Source organism: Opisthocomus hoazin, chromosome 32 (genome assembly GCF_030867145.1).
Source record: "Opisthocomus hoazin isolate bOpiHoa1 chromosome 32, bOpiHoa1.hap1, whole genome shotgun sequence".
Taxonomy (NCBI): domain Eukaryota; kingdom Metazoa; phylum Chordata; class Aves; order Opisthocomiformes; family Opisthocomidae; genus Opisthocomus; species Opisthocomus hoazin.
The window spans coordinates 3,808,722-3,826,030 of NC_134445.1; the positions used below are offsets into that span (position 1 = coordinate 3,808,722).

Here is a 17,309-nt window from a genome sequence, read left to right on the forward strand (position 1 = left end):
GGCAGGGGCAGGGTCCTGCCCCCGGGGGGGGACAGTCCCAGGCACCAGCACAGGCTGGGGGGGACCTGCTGGGAGCAGCTCTGCGGAGAGGGACTGGGAGTGCTGGGGGACGACAGGGTGACCATGAGCCAGCAGCGTGCCCTGGGTGCCAAGAAGGGCAACGGGATCCTGGGGTGCATGAGGAGGAGTGTGGGCAGCAGGTCCAGGGAGGTTCTCCTCCCCCTCTGCTCTGCCCTGGGGAGGCCCCATCTGCAGTGCTGGGTCCAGTGCTGGGCTCCCCAGTTCAAGAAAGATGAGGAGCTACTGGAGAGAGTCCAGCGCAGGGCTACGAGGATGAGGAGGGGACTGGAGCATCTCTGCTACGAGGAGAGGCTGAGGGAGCTGGGCTTGTTCAGCCTGGAGAAGAGAAGGCTGAGAGGGGACCTTAGAAATGCCTCTAAATATCTGCAGGGTGGGGGTCAGGAGGACGGGGCCAGACTCTTCCCAGTGGTGCCCAGCGACAGGACAAGGGGCACCGGGCACAAACTGGAGCAGAGGAAGCTCCAGCTGAACCCGAGGAAGAACTTCTTCCCTCTGAGGGTGACGGAGCCCTGGCGCAGGCTGCCCAGGGAGGCTGTGGAGTCTCCTTCTCTGGAGATATTCCAGCCCCGCCTGGACAAGGTCCTGTGCCCCCTGCTCTGGGTGACCCTGCTTGGGCAGGGGGTTGGGTGGGGGATCCCCGGGGGTCCCTTCCGACCCCCACCCTGCTGTGATCCTGATTCTGTGATGCCGTGTAGAGCCGTGTGACACCATGTGGAGCCGTGCAGAGCCGTGCGATGTCGTGTACAGCCGTGCGGTGCCACGCGGTGCCACGCGGTGCCACGCAGCCCCGTGCAAGGCCGTGCCAGCCGGGCACCTCCGCGGCGGGGAACCCCCTGCCCAGGGTTTCCACGAGGCCCCGGCTCAGAGCGAGCCCCCCCCCTCCCCCCACCCCCACGCACTGCGCCCACGGGCGGGTGATGGGGGGGGGTGGGGGGGGGCAGGAATGCAGCCGGGCGGGTGCTGCCGGCACCGGCCTCGCACGCCCGCGCCCGCCCGTGCACACGCGGGGACACGCCGGCGGCCACACGCGTGTGCGATCGCACGTGCCGCTGTGCTGACCCGGTCACGCGTGGGCGCAGACGCTCATGCACGGCCTTGCACACTCATTCATTCCAAGTCGCACTCGTGCACCCTCGCACCCATTTGCACACCCTCACCCCCCCCCGTGCACGCTCCCCCCCATGGCAGAGCCCCCCCGGCCCATGGGAGGGACCCAGGGGTGCGGGGGGGGGGCAGGGAGGTGCCTTTCTGCCCCCCCCCCTTGCACCAGGCCCCTCGCAGGGTGCTGGTGCCCCCGGCACCCCCAGCCCCCCCCACGGGGGGCACACGCATGTTGGCGTGACGTTGGCGTGACGCCCCGTGTCCCACGATGCCCCGGGAGTGATGCCCGCTGTCCCGTGACGCTCTGGGGATGGCGTGACCCACGGGTGGCCGTGGGGACACCACGGGCCTGGCACACGCGTGTGCAAGGGGCCCTGGGGGACCCGGGGCCCAGCGCAGAGCCCGTGCGCCGGGCGTGCAAACGGCTCGCACGCGCGGGAGTGTGGGCGCGGGGTGCCTGGCCCTGGGCAGCTCACAACGGCCGTGCAAGCCGGGCACCAGCCCCTCGTGCAAGCCTTGCACAGACGCCCACCCCACGCACACCCAGGCACACCCGTGTGCCCCCTTGCACGGCTCCCTGCTGCCTGGCCCCGTGCGAGGGCGTGCAAGGGGGTGTGAGTGCCATGTACGGGTGTGCAAGAGCCATAGGAGTGTGTGCGAGGGCCGTCGAGGACGTGTGAGGGCTGGGCAAGGGCGTGTGAGGGTGTGCAAGGGCCATAGGAGGGTGTGCAAGGGCCGTGTGAGGTCAGAGCGAGGGTGTGCAAGGGCATGTGAGGGGTGTGCAAGGGCCATAGGAGGGTGTGTGAGGGCCGTGGGAGGGTGTGGGGGGTGTGCAAGGGCCATGCAAGAGCCATATGAGGGTGTGCAAGGGCTGTGCGTGGGTGTTTGAGGGCTGTAGGACGGTGTGCAAGGGTGTGCAAGGGCCGTGCAAGAGCCATAAGAGGGTGTGCAAGGACTGTGTGAGGGTGTGGGGGGGTGCAAAGGTGTGCAAGGGCCGTAAGAGGGTGTGTGTGAGAGACGTGCAAGGGCAGTGCAAGGGTGTGCGAGGGTGTGCGAGGGTGGTAGGAGGGTGTGCAAGAGCCATATGGAGGGGGTGGGGGTGTGCAAGGGTGTGCGAAGGTGCCGGGGGTGTGGGGGTGTGCAAGGGCCGTGTGGGTGTGGGGGGGTGTGCAAGGGGATGGGGGGGGGTGCAAGGGCCTTGGGGGCGGGTGTGTGTGCAAGGGCGGTGTGAGGGTGGGGGGGTGGGGGGGTGTGCAAGGGCCGTGGGGGGGGTGGGGGGGTGGGGGGTGTGCAAGGGCCGTGCGAGGCCGCAGCAGCCGGGCGGGGGTCGCCGCCCGGGGGTCTCAGGGAGCCTTTGGCTGCGGGGGGGGGGGGGCGCGCGGGGGGTCCCTTTTGGGGTCACCCGGTGGCACCGGGGGCACGAGCGGGTCCCCTCCCTCAGCACCCCGAGGGTGGGCACGCGCGGGGGGCACGGGGCGGGGGGGGCACAGGGGGGGCACAGAGGGGGCACGGGGGGGCTGGAGGGGGGAGATGGAGGTGACGGGGGGGGGGGGCACAGGGGGACACGAGAGCGTCACCACGGCGTTGATCCCCTGGCTGGGTGCTGGGGGGGGACACGGGGACTGGGAGAACTGGGAGGGACTGGGAGGGACTGGGGGGGACTGTGGAGGGGAAACGGGGACTGGGAGAACTGGGAGGGACTGGGGAGGTGACACGGGGACTGGGAGAACTGGGAGGGGACTGGGGAGGTGACACGGGGACTGGGAGAACTGGGAGAGACTGGGGAGGGGACACGGGGACTGGGAGAACTGGGAGAGACTGGGGAGGGGACACGGGGACTGGGAGAACTGGGAGAGACTGGAGAGGGGACACGGGGACTGGGAGAACTATGAGGGACTGGGGAGGTGACACGGGGACTGGGAGGGACTGGGGAGGGGACACGGGGACTGGGAGAACTGGGAGGGGACTGGGGAGGTGACACGGGGACTGGGAGAACTGGGAGAGACTGGGGAGGGGACACGGGGACTGGGAGAACTGGGAAAGACTGGGGAGGGGACACGGGGACTGGGAGAACTGGGAGAGACTGGAGAGGGGACACGGGGACTGGGAGAACTATGAGGGACTGGGGAGGTGACACGGGGACTGGGAGGGACTGGGGAGGGGACACGGGGACTGGGAGCACTGGGAGGGACTGGGGCGGGGGCTGGGGGCAGGTCAGCGCACCCCCCCGCTCCCGGGACCCGTGCGGGGGGGGGGTGTTCCGTGCGTGTGCGTGTGACACCGCGTACCACCGCGCGACACGCCCCCCCCCCGCGGCCTGTGCCCGCCAGGCCCCGCCCCCCGCCGGGCCCCGCCCCTCTCCCCTCGGCCCCGCCCCTCTCCCCTCGGCCCCGCCCCGCCCCGCGCCGGTGGCTGGGCCGGGCCGCGCCGCACCCGCCGGGGCCGGGGCCGGGGCCGGGCTCGGGGCCGCGGCCGGGGCCGGGCCGGTGCAGCCGCCATGTTCGAGTGCGTGGAGGCGGCGGCGGGGCCGCGGCGGCTGCACGACGTGACGAACCGCGGGGGGTGCGCGCTGCGCGGGGCGGGCTGCGGGCTGCGCTGCGGGGTCCTGCCGCCCGCCGCCTGGCCGCCGCCCGCGCGCCGCGGTACGGGGCCGGGGGGGGCTGCGTGGGAGCGGGGCCGCGCGTGTCCGTGGCAGCGCGTGGGGCGGGGGCGCGCGTGTCGCTGAGTGCGGGGGGGGGGGGGGCTGAGCGTGAGTGTGGGTGTGAGCGGGCGTCGCGGGGGTCCGCGCGTGCCGTGGGAGGGGGCGCGCGCGGGGCGCTGCGGGCGGGTGACGCGCGGGGGTGTGGGAAGGGGAGGGGGGGGGGAACCCCGCCCAGCCCGGGAGGGACACGCGTGGGGGGGGGGGGGCGCGGGGACCCCGACCCATGCGGGGCCGCACCGGTGTGGGGCTGGACACCCCACGGTGGGGCGCGGGGGGGGGGGGGGGGCCTGAGAGCAGCCCCAGCCCCCCCGCAGCCGCCCCCCCCCGTGGAAATTTGGGCACCAACAGCCGGGGGGGGGCGGCGGGGGGGTCCCGCCAGCTCCGGGGGGGCTGGCAGCGCAGCGGCCCCCCCCCCCCCCCCCCCCCGTGTTCCCCCCCCCGGTGCCCGCAGGCGGGGCGGGCCCCCCCCCCGGGCCCCCCCCACCCCTCCCAGCTCCCCGGCCCAACTGGTTCCAGTGCGGGGCTGCCGCACCCGCCCGCGCCGCTGCCAATGTGGCACTTAACCCCTGCGGGGCCGCCCCGCACCGCCCCGCCGCGGGGGGGGCGCGGGGGGGCCTCGGCCGGGCGGGGGGCAGCAGCCACCGGCTCCTGGAGGGTGGGGGTCCCCCGCGCCCCCCCCCAGTGAGACCCTGGGGGGCTGGGGGGGAGAGGAGCCCCCCCTTGGAGCCAGGCGGCCCCCCCCGAAGCTAAGGGGGGCTGGGGGGGGGGGGCGGTGTCCCCGCAGTGTTGTTGCCCCCCCCAATGGGCTGTAGGCCCCCCCCCCAGCACTTAGACTTGTGGGGAAACTGAGGCACGGGGAGGGGGACCCCAATGCGTGCCCCCCCCTCCAATTCCCCCCCCAATCCCCCCCCCAGCCCCCTCTCTGGGGCAACAACAGCACCCGGGGACCAGATCCAGCCCCCCCCCGCACGGGTCCCCACGGCGGGGGGGGGGCACACACGACACCCCCCCACCCCCCCCCGCACAAGGAGGGTCCGGGGGGGGCGGGGGGGGGGACACACCGCGCCCATTGCGGTTGCGTTTCCAGGACGGGGGGGGCGGGGGGGCCCCTGTTTGTTTGCGGGTGACTATGGGTACGTGGGCGGGGGGGGGGGGGGTTCCCGCCCGTGTGCGCCCCCCCCGGCCCCCCCCGCGCAGCTGGGGCCGGGTACAAAGGGGCCGTTGGAGCCGGGCGCGGGCAGGAATTTCCTCAATTTCAGCAATTTTGGCTTTTTTTTTTTTATAAAAACACACAGCCTCGCCCGGGCTGCGGGGGGGGCTGCCCCCCCCGGCAGTGACGCCGCTGTCACCCCCCCGCACACCCCGCCTGGTTGGGGGGGGGCGGTTGGGGGCTCCTGGGGGGGGGCGGCATGGTGAGGGGGTCCTGGGCTGCCTGCCCCCCCCCCCCCCCTTGGTATGCGTCTCCTCATCGTCACCCCCCCCCCGTCCCCATCCCTTGGGGTCCCCCCTCCCACCCCACGGGGACCCCCCAGGCCGACGCGAGCGGGGAGGGGGCAGCCAGACCCCTCCTCCCCCCCCGTGCCTCAGTTTCCCCTCACCCAGCGATGGGAGGCGGTGGCAGCTCCCAGCCCCGGGGGTCTCAGGCGGGGGGGGGGTGGAGAAGGGGGTGTCCGGCAGCTGCCTGACCCCCCCCCCGCCCCCCCCCAGCCGTGGAGACCCCGGCGATGGTGCCGCGGTCGCCCTCGCCGCCCCCCCCGCCCCGCGTCTACAAGCCCTGCTTCGTCTGCAGCGACAAATCCTCGGGGTACCACTACGGCGTCAGCTCCTGCGAGGGCTGCAAGGTGGGGACCCCGGGGTGGGCAATGGGGGCGCGGGGACCCCGGGGGGGCAATGGGGGTGCGGGGACCCCCGGGGGGGGGGGCAATGGGGAGGCCTGATGGGTACTGGGGGGCCTTGCTGGGGAAACTGGGGAGGCCTGCAGGGATACTGGGGACCCCCCTGGGGCGTGGGGAGCCCTGCTGGGGGGGCACTGGGGAGCCCTCGTGTACTGGGGGGCCTTACTGGGGAAACTGGGGAGGCCTCCAGGGATGCTGGGGACCCCCCAGGGGCACGGGGAGCCCTCGTGTACTGGGGGGCCTTGCTGGGGAAACTGGGGAGGCCTGCAGGGATACTGGGGACCCCCCTGGGGCGTGGGGAGCCCTGCTGGGGGGGCACTGGGGAGCCCTCGTGTACTGGGGGGACTTACTGGGGAAACTGGGGAGGCCTCCAGGGATGCTGGGGACCCCCCAGGGGCACGGGGAGCCCTCGTGTACTGGGGGGCCTTGCTGGGGAAACTGGGGAGGCCTCCAGGGATACTGGGGAGGCTTCCAGGGATACTGGGGATCCCCCTGGGGTGCAGGGAGCCCTCGTGTACTGGGGTGGTACTGGGGAACCCTGATGGTTACTGGGAGGCCTTGCTGGGGAAACTGGGGAGGCTTCCAGGGATACTGGGGACCCCCCCAGTGTAGGGAGGCCTGCTGGGGGGGGACTGGGGAGCCTGCCGTGGGGGCAATGGGGAGGCCTGCTGGGTACTGGGGGGCCTTGCTGGGGAAACTGGGGAGGCTTCCAGGGATGCTGGGGACCCCCCCTGGGGCGTGGGGAGCCCTGCTGGGGGGGGCACTGGGGGGCCTTACTGGGGAAACTGGGGAGGCCTCCAGGGATGGTGGGCCCCCCCTGCGGCACAGGGGAGCGGGGGAGGGGACCCGGCCCCCCCCCCCCCGTCACCCCCCGGGCCCCCCCAGGGCTTCTTCCGGCGCAGCATCCAGAGGAACATGGTGTACACCTGCCCCCGCGAGCGGAACTGCCCCATCAGCAAGGGCACCCGCAACCGCTGCCAGTTCTGCCGCCTCCAGAAGTGCCTCGAGGTCGGCATGGCCAAGGAAGGTGCGTGGGGCGGGGGGCACCCACTGCGACCCCCCCGCGACCCCCCCCAGCGTCCCCCCCGCGTCCCCACCGCGTCCCCCCCATAGCGGTGACGTCCTGCCGGCCCTGTCCCCAGGGGGCTGGGCGCTGTGGTGGGGCTGTCCCTGTGCCTTGGGGGGGGGGATTTGGGGCTGGGAGGGGGGGTGGGGGCACCACTGATACCCCCACCCCACTGCATCCCACCCCGCGTCCCCCCCATGTCCCCCCCATAGCGGTGACATCCTACCAGCCCTGTCCCCATAGGGCTGGGCGCGGTGGTGGGGGTGTCCCTATCCCCTGGGGGGGGGGGAATTGGGGGCTGGGGGCTGGGGGGGGCACCCCTGACACCCCCACCCCACTGCGTCCCCCCCCGCATCCCCCCCACATCCCCCCCCATAGCGGTGACATCCTGCCTGCCCTGTCCCCATGGGGCTGGGCGCTGTGGTAGGGTGGGTCCCTGTCCCCTGGGGGGGGGGGGGATTTGGGGCTGGGGGCTGGGGGGGGCACCCTGACACCCCCACCCCACTGCGTCCCCCCCTACGTCCCCCCCCCGCGTCCCCACGGCGTCCCCCCCACATCCCCCCCATAGTGGTGACATCCTACCAGCCCTGTCCCCGTGGGGCTGGGTGCTGTGGTGGGGCTGTCCCTGTCCCCTGGGGGGGCGGGTTGGGGCGGGGGGCACCCCTGACCCCCCCTTCTTTCCCCCCCCCCCGCAGCCGTCCGTAACGACCGCAACAAGAAGAAGAAGGAGGGGAAGGAGCAGGGGGGGGCCGAGCTGAGCCCCGAGCTGGAGGAGCTGGCGCGCAGGGTCCGCAGGGCCCACCAGGAGACCTTCCCCGCGCTCTGCCAGCTCGGCAAGTACACCACGGTGAGCGGGGGGGGCCGGGGGGCGCGGGGGGGGCAGGGTGCCAGCCCCCCCAGGGGACGGGGACACCCCCAGTGCAGCGCCCGGGCCCGGGGGATGGGGACGTGGGGGGACACGGGGGGGACGGATGCAGGGTGGGGGGTGTCGGGGGGATGGCTGAGGGGTGGGGGGGTGTCAGGGGGATGGCTGAGGGGTGGGGGGGTGTCAGGGGTGCCCCCCGCCCCCTCCCAGCCCCAAAGCCCCCCCAAGGGACGGGGACAGCCCCCAGCCCCATGGGGACAGGGCCAGCAGGACATCAGCGCTGTGGGGGTGATGGGGGGAGGCACAGGGGGGACAGCTGCTGGGGGGGGTTGTCAGGGGGATGCAGGGGGTGGCCGCGGGGTGGGGGGGTGTCAGGGGTGCCCCCCGCACCCTCCCCAGCCCCAAACCCCCCCCAAGAGGTGGGGACACCCCCCACCACAGCACCCAGCCCCATGGGGACAGGGCCAGCAGGACATCAGCGCTATGGGGGGGACACAGGGGGGTGGCCATGGGGTGGGGGGTGTCGGGGGGATGGCTGCGGGGTGGGGGGATGTCAGGGGTGTCCCCCCGCCCCCTCCCATCCCCAAAGCCCCCCCAAGGGACAGGGACACCCCCACCACAGCACCCAGCCCCACGGGGACAGGGCTGGGCAGGACGTCACCGCTATGGAGGGGACACAGGGGGGTGACCATGGGGTGGGGGGATGTCAGGGGTGTCCCCTGCCCCCTCCCATCCCAAACCCCCCCTAAGGGGTGGGGACACCCCCACCACAGCACCCAGCCCCACGGGGACAGGGCCAGCAGGACGTCAGCGCTGTGGAGGGGACACAGGGGGACAGCCATGGGTGGGGGGTGTCGGGGGGATGGCTGCGGGGTGGGGGGATGTCAGGGGTGCCCCCCGCCCCCCTCCAATCCCCAAAGCCCCCCCAAGGGACAGGGAAACCCCCACCACAGCACCCAGCCCATGGGGACAGGGCCAGCAGGACATCAGCGCTATGGAGGGGACGCAGGGAGGTGGCCATGGGGTGGGGGTGTCGGGGGGGATGGCTGCGGGGTGGGGGGGCCCCCGGCTGAGCCCCGCCGTGTGTGTGTCCCCCCCCCCCAGAGCCTGAGCGCGGAGCGGCGGGTGCCGCTGGACGTGGGGCTGTGGGACAAGTTCAGCGAGCTGGCCACCAAGTGCATCATCAAGATCGTGGAGTTCGCCAAGCGGCTGCCGGGCTTCAGCGCGCTGCGCATGGCCGACCAGATCACGCTGCTCAAGGCCGCCTGCCTCGACATCCTGGTGCGGGGGGCTGCGGGGGGGCTCGGGGGGCTGCGGGGGCGCCGCGCGGGCCCTCACCCCCCCCACGCCCCCCGCAGATGCTGCGGATCTGCACGCGCCTACACGCCGGAGCAGGACACGATGACCTTCTCGGACGGGCTGACGCTGACGCGGCGACGCAGATGCACAACGCGGGCTTCGGGCCGCTCACCGACCTGGTGTTCGCCTTCGCCGCGCAGCTGCTGCCGCTGCAGATGGACGACACCGAGACCGGGCTGCTGAGTGCCATCTGCCTCATCTGCGGCGGTGCGGGGCGCGGGGGGCGCGGGGACCCCGGCGCGGGGGGCGCGGGGCCGGGGGATGCAGGGATGTGGGGATACAGGACGGGGGGCGGAGGGGGCATGGGGATGTGGGGATGCAGGGACACGGGGACCCTGGGACAGGGGGTGGGGGGGGCACGGGGACGGGGGGATGCAGGGATGTGGGGACCCCAGGACGGGGGGCGGAGGGGGCGCGGGATGTGGGGATACAGGGATGTGGGGACACCGGGACGGGGGGCGAGGGGACACGGGGACATAGGGATGCAGGGACATGGGGACCCCGGGACGGGGGGCGGGGGGGGCACAGGGACATGGGGATGCCAGGGGCCAGGGCAGGGCACAGCAGGGACGCAGGGACACGGGGACGTCCGCCTCAGGAGGCAGCAGAGACACTGGGACTTTGGGCTGGGGGGCAGTGAGGACACAGGGACATGGGGACCTCCAGAGCAGGAGGCAGCAGGAATGTGGGGGACCTCCGGGCCAGGAGGAAGCAGGGGACACGGGGACACAGGGACATCTGGATCAAGGGGGTGGTGGACATGGGGATATGGGGACATGGGGACCCCTGGACTGGAGGGAGTGGGGATATGGGGACCACTGGGCTGGGCTGCAGTGGGATGTGGGGACACGGGGATGTGGGACCTTGGGGTCAGGAGGACATGGGGACATGGGAACACGGGGATGTGGCACCTCAGGGTCAGGAGGACGTGGGGACACAGGGGCCCCTGGTGGCGAGGCAGCAAGCACGTGGGGACATGGGGACCTCTGGGCCTGGAGGCAGCAGGGACACAGGGACCACCGGGCTGGGGTGCAGTGAGGGAGTGGGGACACTGGGACATGGGACCTTGGGGTCAGGAGCACCTGGGGACATGGGGACACAAGGGCGTGGAACCTCGGGTCAGGAGAACATGGGGACATGGGGACCTGGGGACATGGGACCTCAGGGTCATGAGGACGTGGGGACACAGGGGCCCCTGGGTGGGGAGGCAGCAAGCACGTGGGGACATGGGGACCTCTGGGCCTGGAGGCAGCAGGGACACAGGGACCACCGGGCTGGGGGTGCAGTGAGGGTGTGGGGACACTGGGACATGGGACCTTGGGGTCAGGAGCACCTGGGGACATGGGGACACAAGGGCGTGGGACCTCGGGGTCAGGAGAACATGGGGACATGGGGACCTGGGGACATGGGACCTCAGGGTCATGAGGACATGGGGACATGGGGACACGGGGACATGGGACCTCGGGGTCAGAAGAAAGTGGGGACATGGGGACACGTGGGGACACAGGGACATGAGGCCTTGTGGTCATGAGGTTGTGGGGACATGGGGACACGTGGGGACGTGGGCCAAATCCGGGAGCACCTTGGGGCCACCGGCTCCAGGCCGAGCGTCAGGCGAGGGGACAGCACAGCCGGGGTGACTGTAAAAGGTGACCCCCCCCCGCGTGTCCCCCGCCCCGTGTCCGCAGACCGCGTGGACCTGGAGGAGCCCGAGAAGGTGGAGCGGCTGCAGGAGCCGCTGCTGGAGGCGCTGAAGGCGTACGCGCGGCGGCGGCGCCCGCGCCAGCCCCACATGTTCCCCCGCATGCTGATGAAGATCACCGACCTGCGCGGCATCAGCACCAAGGGTGAGGGACCCCCGGGACCCCCCGGGACCCCCACCCCGGACCCCCACCCCGGGACCCCCCCGGGACCCCCCTGGGACCCCACCCCGGGACACCCACCCCGGGACCCCCCTGGGACCCCCACCCTGAGACCCCCCTGGGACCCCCCACCCTGGGGACACCCACTCTGGGACACCCCCCCGGGACCCCCACCCTGGGACACCAACTCTGGGACCCCATCCCGGGACCTCCCCGGGACACCCACCCGGGACACCCACCCCAGGACACCCCCCTGGGACCCCCACCCTGGGACCCCACCCCAGGACACTGCCCAGGACACCCCCGGGACACCCACCTCAGGACAACCCCCCCCCCCGGGAACCCTCCAGGACCCCCCACCCTGGGACACCCCCCCGGGACCCCATCCCGGGACACCACCCCGGGACCCCCCCCCAGGACCCCCCACCCTGGAAACCCCCGGCCCGGGACCCCCCCGGGGAACGGGGCCCCCACCCCGGGACACCCCCCCCGGGACCCCCACCCTGAGACCCCATCCCCATCCCATCCCCATGACCCCCCCGGGACACACCCTGGAACCCCCCCCCGGGATGCCCCCACCCCGGTCCCCGGGGGGGGTTTGCTCGTGGGGGGGCTGCTGGGAGGGATTTGCTTGCGGGGGGGGGGGGCTTGCGGGGGGCTCTTGGGGGGGGCTGCGAGGGGGGGCTTTTTGGGGGGGCTGCCATGGGGGGGGAGGCACATGGGGGACTCGGGGGGGGTTGGGTTGGGGGGGCTGATGGGGTCTCTCTTCGGGAGGGGCTGACGGGGGGGTCTCTTTTGGGGGGGCTGACAAGGGGGGCTCTTTAGGGGGCTGACGGGGGGGTCTGTTTTGGGGGGGCTGACGGGGGTTCTCTTCAGGGGGCTGTTTTGGGGGGGCTGACGGGGGGTTTTCTTCGGGGGGCTGTTTTGGGGGGGCTGACGGGGGGGGGTCTCTTCGGGGGGGTCCGCAGGCGCGGAGCGCGCCATCACGCTGCGGATGGAGATCCCGGGGCCGATGCCCCCCCTCATCCGGGAGATGCTGGAGAAACCCCGAGATGTTCCAGGAGGAGGAGGGGGGCCCCCCCCCCCGCCCCCAGAGCCCCCCGCCTCCCCGTAGCCCCCCCCCGCCGCGCAGGGGGGTCCCGGCGCCCCCCCCGCTGCCAGGGTTGGGCGTTCACAGCTGCCTTCCAGGGCCCCCCCCCGGCTGCGGGGAGGGGAGCCCCCCCGGGGCCCCCCCCAATCTGGGGGGGCTCCAGAGGCTGACGGAGCCGGCCCCGGCGGGGGGCCCCGCGGCCCAGCTCTTGCCTTAAGCTGGGGGGCCCAGGGGCGCCCCCCCACCCCAACCTCAGCTTCACGCCAAAGCCTGCCCCCCCCCCCCCCCCATCCCCGCTGCCACCACCCCCTTGTATTGGGGGGGGTTTTGGGGGGGCAGTGATGGACAGAAATCGCACCCCCTCCCCCCCCCCCATTAATGTCTGGCACCCCTGGGGTGCCCCCCCCGCTGCACCCCCCCCCCGGGAGTTTATTTATTGGAGACAGGTGGGGTGGGGGGGGCACCCCTTTTCCCCCCCCCCGGGGGGCCCAGGCAGGACCCCCCCCCCGGGGGGGGGCATTTTCCTCACTGGTTTCTTTTCTCTAAGGGTGGGGGGAGGGGGCTGCTTGTGGGTGGTGCTTTTTGACGCTGTTGGGGTGGGGGGACCCCAAAATACCCCCACCCGCTGCCCCCCCCAGCACAGAACACTAGAGACCAAAGAGGGGGGGCACGGACGGTGCCCCGCCCCCCAACCCCCCCCAGTATCGCTGGGGGGTCCCAAGCCATAGTCACGCTGACCCCAATGCTGGGGCGGCCTTTGGTGCCCCCCCCCCAATCCCCCAAGGCAGCTTTTGGGGGGGGGGTCACACCCCAACTGCCCCCCCAGGACCAAAATACCCCCCCCAAATGTCTGTTACCCCCAGCCTGGCTGGATTGGGGGGGCTCTTTGCCCCCCCCCGTTGGCCCCCCCCCGGTTTTGGGGGTGCACAGCCCTCGGGGGGGGCCCGTTACACTACACGAAGGGGGCCCCCCCCCGGGGCAGCACTTTGCACCCCGTTATTTATTCCTTTGCGTTTACACCGGGGTCCCCCCCCGGCCCCGGGGGGGGGGGGGGGGGCGCCCCCCCGCCGCTGCCCCCCGCTGCCCCCCCACCGGTGTCCAAGCTGCCCCCCCCTCCTCCGGGGGGGCCCCGCCGCCATGTTTACAGCCCACCCACCCCCTCCCCCGGGGGGGGGCCGCGGGACTTTTCTATTTTTGCAAAATAAAGTGATGGAAATTGGGGGGGGGCCCGGTGTGGTGTGGCGGGGGGCGGGGGGGGGTGGGGGCTGCCTGGGATGAGGGGGGCACATCCCCCCCCCGCCGGGGACAGCGGGTAGGGAGAAGGGGGCGACCCTGGGGTGACCCTGGGGGTGACGGGGGGGGACACGCGGGGGGGTGGTGGGACCCCCACCACCACCTCCACGAGAGGTCCGGGGGCTGCAGATCCCCGCTGCGGCCGCGGGGGGGCGCCCCAGGACCCAGACCCCCCCGGTACCGGTGGTACCCGTAGAGCCCCCCCCCCCCCCCTTCGGCCCCGCCCCCCCCGGGGGTGCCCCTGCCCGCACCCCCAGGGGAGTCACTGCCCCCCCCGACCACCCGCAGGGTGCCCCTTCCCCCCCCCCCCAGCACCCCCGACCCCCCCCGAGGTGACCCTGCCCCTCCCCCAGCACCCCAGACCCCCTTGGGGTGCCATCTCCCGCCCCCCAGAACGCCGTCACCCCCCCGGGGTGTCCCGACCTCCCCCCCTAGCACCCCGACCCCCCCCCGGGTTGACTGTGCCCCCCCCCAGCACCCCGGACCCCCCCCCCGGGATGACCCTGCCCCCCCCCAGCACCCCGACCGCCCCCGGGGTTCCCTTCCAGGGGGCGGGGGGGGGGGGGGGGGGGGCAGGGCGCACCCAGGGTCCTTCCCGCGGAGGGGGGAGGGGGATGTCAGGGTGCGGCCCCCCCCCAACCCGCCCCGGGGCAGGATGCGGCCCCGCCCCGCCCCCCCGGGGAGCCTCCCCCCCCCCCGCCCCCCCCATCCAGCAGCGCGCGGCCATGGGGCGCGTGGGGGGGCTCCTGCTGCTGCCGCTGCTGCTGCGGCGACCCCGGGGGGGGGCGATGTCCCTCACCCTCCCCCCATCCCCCCCTGACCCCCCCGCCGTGGGGACCTGCGAGCCCCACGCGTCCTGCGAGGCCTGCGTGCGCTCCCACCCGCGCTGCGCCTGGTGCGAGGACCCGGTGAGTGCGGACCCCCCCCGGGGACCCCCCCCGGGACCCCCCGGGACCCCCCGCACACCCCCGGGACCACCACCCCCGGGACCCCCTCGGGACTCCCCCCCAGGACCCCCCCCCCAGGACCCCCCCCCCCCCAGGAACCCCCTCCCGGGACCCGCCGCACCCCCGGGAACCACCCCCGACACCCCCCCCCGAACACCCCCCCCAGACACCCCCGGGATCCCCCTCCGAGACCCCCCCGACTCCCCCCACAGGATTCCACCCCGGGAGCCCCCCCCCGGGACCCCCCCCACCCCTCGGGACCCCCCAACTCCCCCCCCAGGACCCTCGCACCCCCCGGACCCCCGCCCAGGACACCCCCCCGGTACCCCCGCAGGCCCTGGAACCACCCCTCGGGACCCCCCCCGGGACCCCCCCCACCTCCGGCACCCTCCGCCTGGGACCCCCCCCGACTCTCCCCCCAGGAGCCCCCCCCCGGGACCCCCGCACCCCGAGATCCCCCCCCGCGGGAACCCCCCTCGGACCCCCCCACCCGCGGGACCCACCTGACTCCCCCCCGGGACACCCTCTCCGGGACCCCCACCCCGCGACCCCCCAGGGGCCCCCCCCAGAGTCGCATCGCGACCTCCACAGACGCGTGGACCCCCCCCCCCCCGGGACACCCCCCCGGGACCCCTCACCCCCGGCACCCCGCCCCTCGGGCCCCCCCCAACCACCCCCCCACCCTGGGCGCGGGGTCCGGCTGCGGGGGGGTTCCCGCCCTGCGGGGGGGGGGGGGTCGCGGTGCTCCCGGGGGGAGGGTTTCCACGCGTCCGTGGGGGTCGCGGAGCGGCTTCGGGGGGGCCCTGGGAGGGGGCGGGGCGGGGGGCGGGGTGCCGTGGGGCTGCAGTGGGCTGGGGGGGGCCCGTGGGGTGTCCCATGGGGTGCGGGGGGGTGGCGGCTGTGCCGGGGGGGTCCCCGGTGTGCGGGGGGGGGGGCACAGGTCCTTGGTGTCCGTGGGGTGCCCGGGGCGAGGGGGAGGGTCCCCGCTGTCCCCCTTGCCCCCCCCCCCGTGTCCCGTGGGGGGGTCCCCCTCACTGAGGCCCCCCCGCGTGCCGCGGGGCCCGGTGGGTGCCAGCCCCCGCCCCCCCCCGCCCTGCGGTTCGTCGCCAGGAAGCGGCGAAACCTCGGTGACAAACAGCGGGGGGGCCACACACCCCCCACCCGGCGGCACCGCCCGGCCCCGCCCGGCTCCCACGGCCCCTCGGGGGGGGGAGGGGAGGGTGCGAGGGGGGGTGGGGGGTGCACGGGGTGGGGGGTGCAAGGGGGGGTGCAGGGGGGTGGGTGCGGGGGGCGTGGGGGGTTGCCGTGGGGGTGGGGTGCAGGGGGTGCAGGGGATGTGGGGTGTTGGGGTGGGGGCTGCAGCAGGGTGGGGTGCGGGCAGGGGTGGGGGGTGCGGGGGGCGCTGGGGGATGGGTGCGGGGGGTGGGGGGTGCAGGGGGTGGGTGCAGGGGGTGCGGGGTTGTTGGGGTGGGGGGGTGCAGGGGTGGGGGTGCAGCAGGGTGGGGTGCAGGGGTGGGGGGTGCGGGGGGCGCTGGGGGATGGGTGCGGGGGGTGGGTGCAGGGGGTGCGGGGGTGCTGGTGATGGGCGTTGGGGGCGCTGGGGGGCCGCCTGACCCCTCCCCCCGCAGGATTTCCCGGGGGGGGGGGCCGGGGCGAGGCCGCGCGCTGCGCCCCGCGCGAGGCCCTGGAGCGCGCCGGGTGCCCCCCCCGCGCCGTGCTGGACCCCCGCGGGAGCGCGCGCGTGCTGGGAGGAGGAGGGGGGAGGGGGGGCCCGGGGGGGGGGGAGCCCCCCACCCCCACCAGCTGCGGCCCCGGAGCGTCCGCGTGCTGCTGCGGCCCGGTGAGGGGGGGGGGAGGGGGGGGGGTGGATGGGGGGGGGGATGGGGGGATGGGGGGATGGCGTGGGGGGGATGGGTGGGGGGGGATGGGGGGGGTGGATGGGGTGGGTGGATGGGGGGGTGGGGGATGGGCGGGGATGGATGGATGGATGGGTGGGGGATGGGTGGGGGGATGGATGGGTCAGTGGCTGGGGGATGGATGGGTGGGTGGGGGGTCCAGCTGGTGGGGGAGGTGGGGAGGGGGAGAGGAGGGTGACTGGGGGCATGGAGGGGTGGGAGATGGAGCACGGGACGGGCTGCAGGGCTGGGTGCCGGGGGGGGGGTGAGGGGTGGGTGCCGGGGGGAGCCGGGCCCGTGGCTGAGTGCCCCCCCCCCCGCCCCCGCAGGCGAGGAGCAGAGCTTCCAGGTGCGGTTCCGGCGGGGCGCGGGGCCCCCCCCTGGACCTCTACTACCTGATGGACCTCTCCTACTCCATGCGGGACGACCTGGCGCGCGTGCGCGGGCTGGGCCGCGGGCTCCTGGCCCGCCCTGCGCAACCTCACCGCCTCCGCCCGCAATCGGTGGGCGCTCCCGGGGCGCGCGGCGGGGGGCTTTCGGGGCACCTGGCTGCTCCCCCCGCCCCGAAACCTCGCTCACAGCCCCCGCCCCCCCCTCCCCCGCGCCCACCGCAGGGTTCGGCTCCTTCGTGGACAAACCGGTGCTGCCCTACGCCAGCACGCGCGCCCGCCAAGCTGCGGCACCCCTGCCCCGGGCGGGGGGAGCCCTGCCAGCCCCCCGCCGCCTTCCGCCACGTCCTGCCCCTCACCGCCGACGCCGCCCGAGTTCGCCGCGCGCGGTCGGCCGCCAGCGCATCTCCGGCAACCTGGACGCGCCCGAGGGGGCCTTCGACGCCCATCATGCAGGTGGCCGCCTGCCAGGTGCGCGGGGGGGGCAGGGCGGCCCGCCAGCGTGCGAGGGTGCGAGGGCGCGTGGGAGTGCGAGCGTGCGAGGGCGTTGTTGCCCACGTGTGAGGGCGTGTGCGAGTGTGACAGCATGCGAGGGGGGGTGTGAGCAGGCCCACGTGCAAGGGTGTGTGTGAGTGCCCGCATGTGAGTGCCCCGCGTGTGAAGGTGTGTGCCAGCGTGTGAGGGTGTGAGTGTGCCCCCATGCAAAGGCATGTGTGCGAGTGCCCACAGTGCGAGGGCGTGTGCGAGCATGCCAGCATGTGAGGA

General features: G+C 74.7%; 1 protein-coding gene across 1 annotated transcript; it reads left to right on the forward strand.

Moving 5' to 3' along the window:
* Nucleotides 1-3,679: 3,679 nt before the first annotated feature.
* Nucleotides 3,680-12,630, forward strand: LOC142365128 (retinoic acid receptor gamma-like). Its single transcript, XM_075445608.1, is given in 11 exon segments — nucleotides 3,680-3,824; nucleotides 5,591-5,724; nucleotides 6,664-6,805; nucleotides 7,540-7,691; nucleotides 8,814-8,990; nucleotides 9,068-9,088; nucleotides 9,090-9,143; nucleotides 9,146-9,275; nucleotides 10,757-10,915; nucleotides 11,899-11,972; nucleotides 11,974-12,630. Coding segments are annotated over 11 exon segments (1,452 nt in total). The 3' UTR covers nucleotides 12,238-12,630.
* The last annotated feature ends 4,679 nt before the right edge of the window (nucleotides 12,631-17,309 follow it).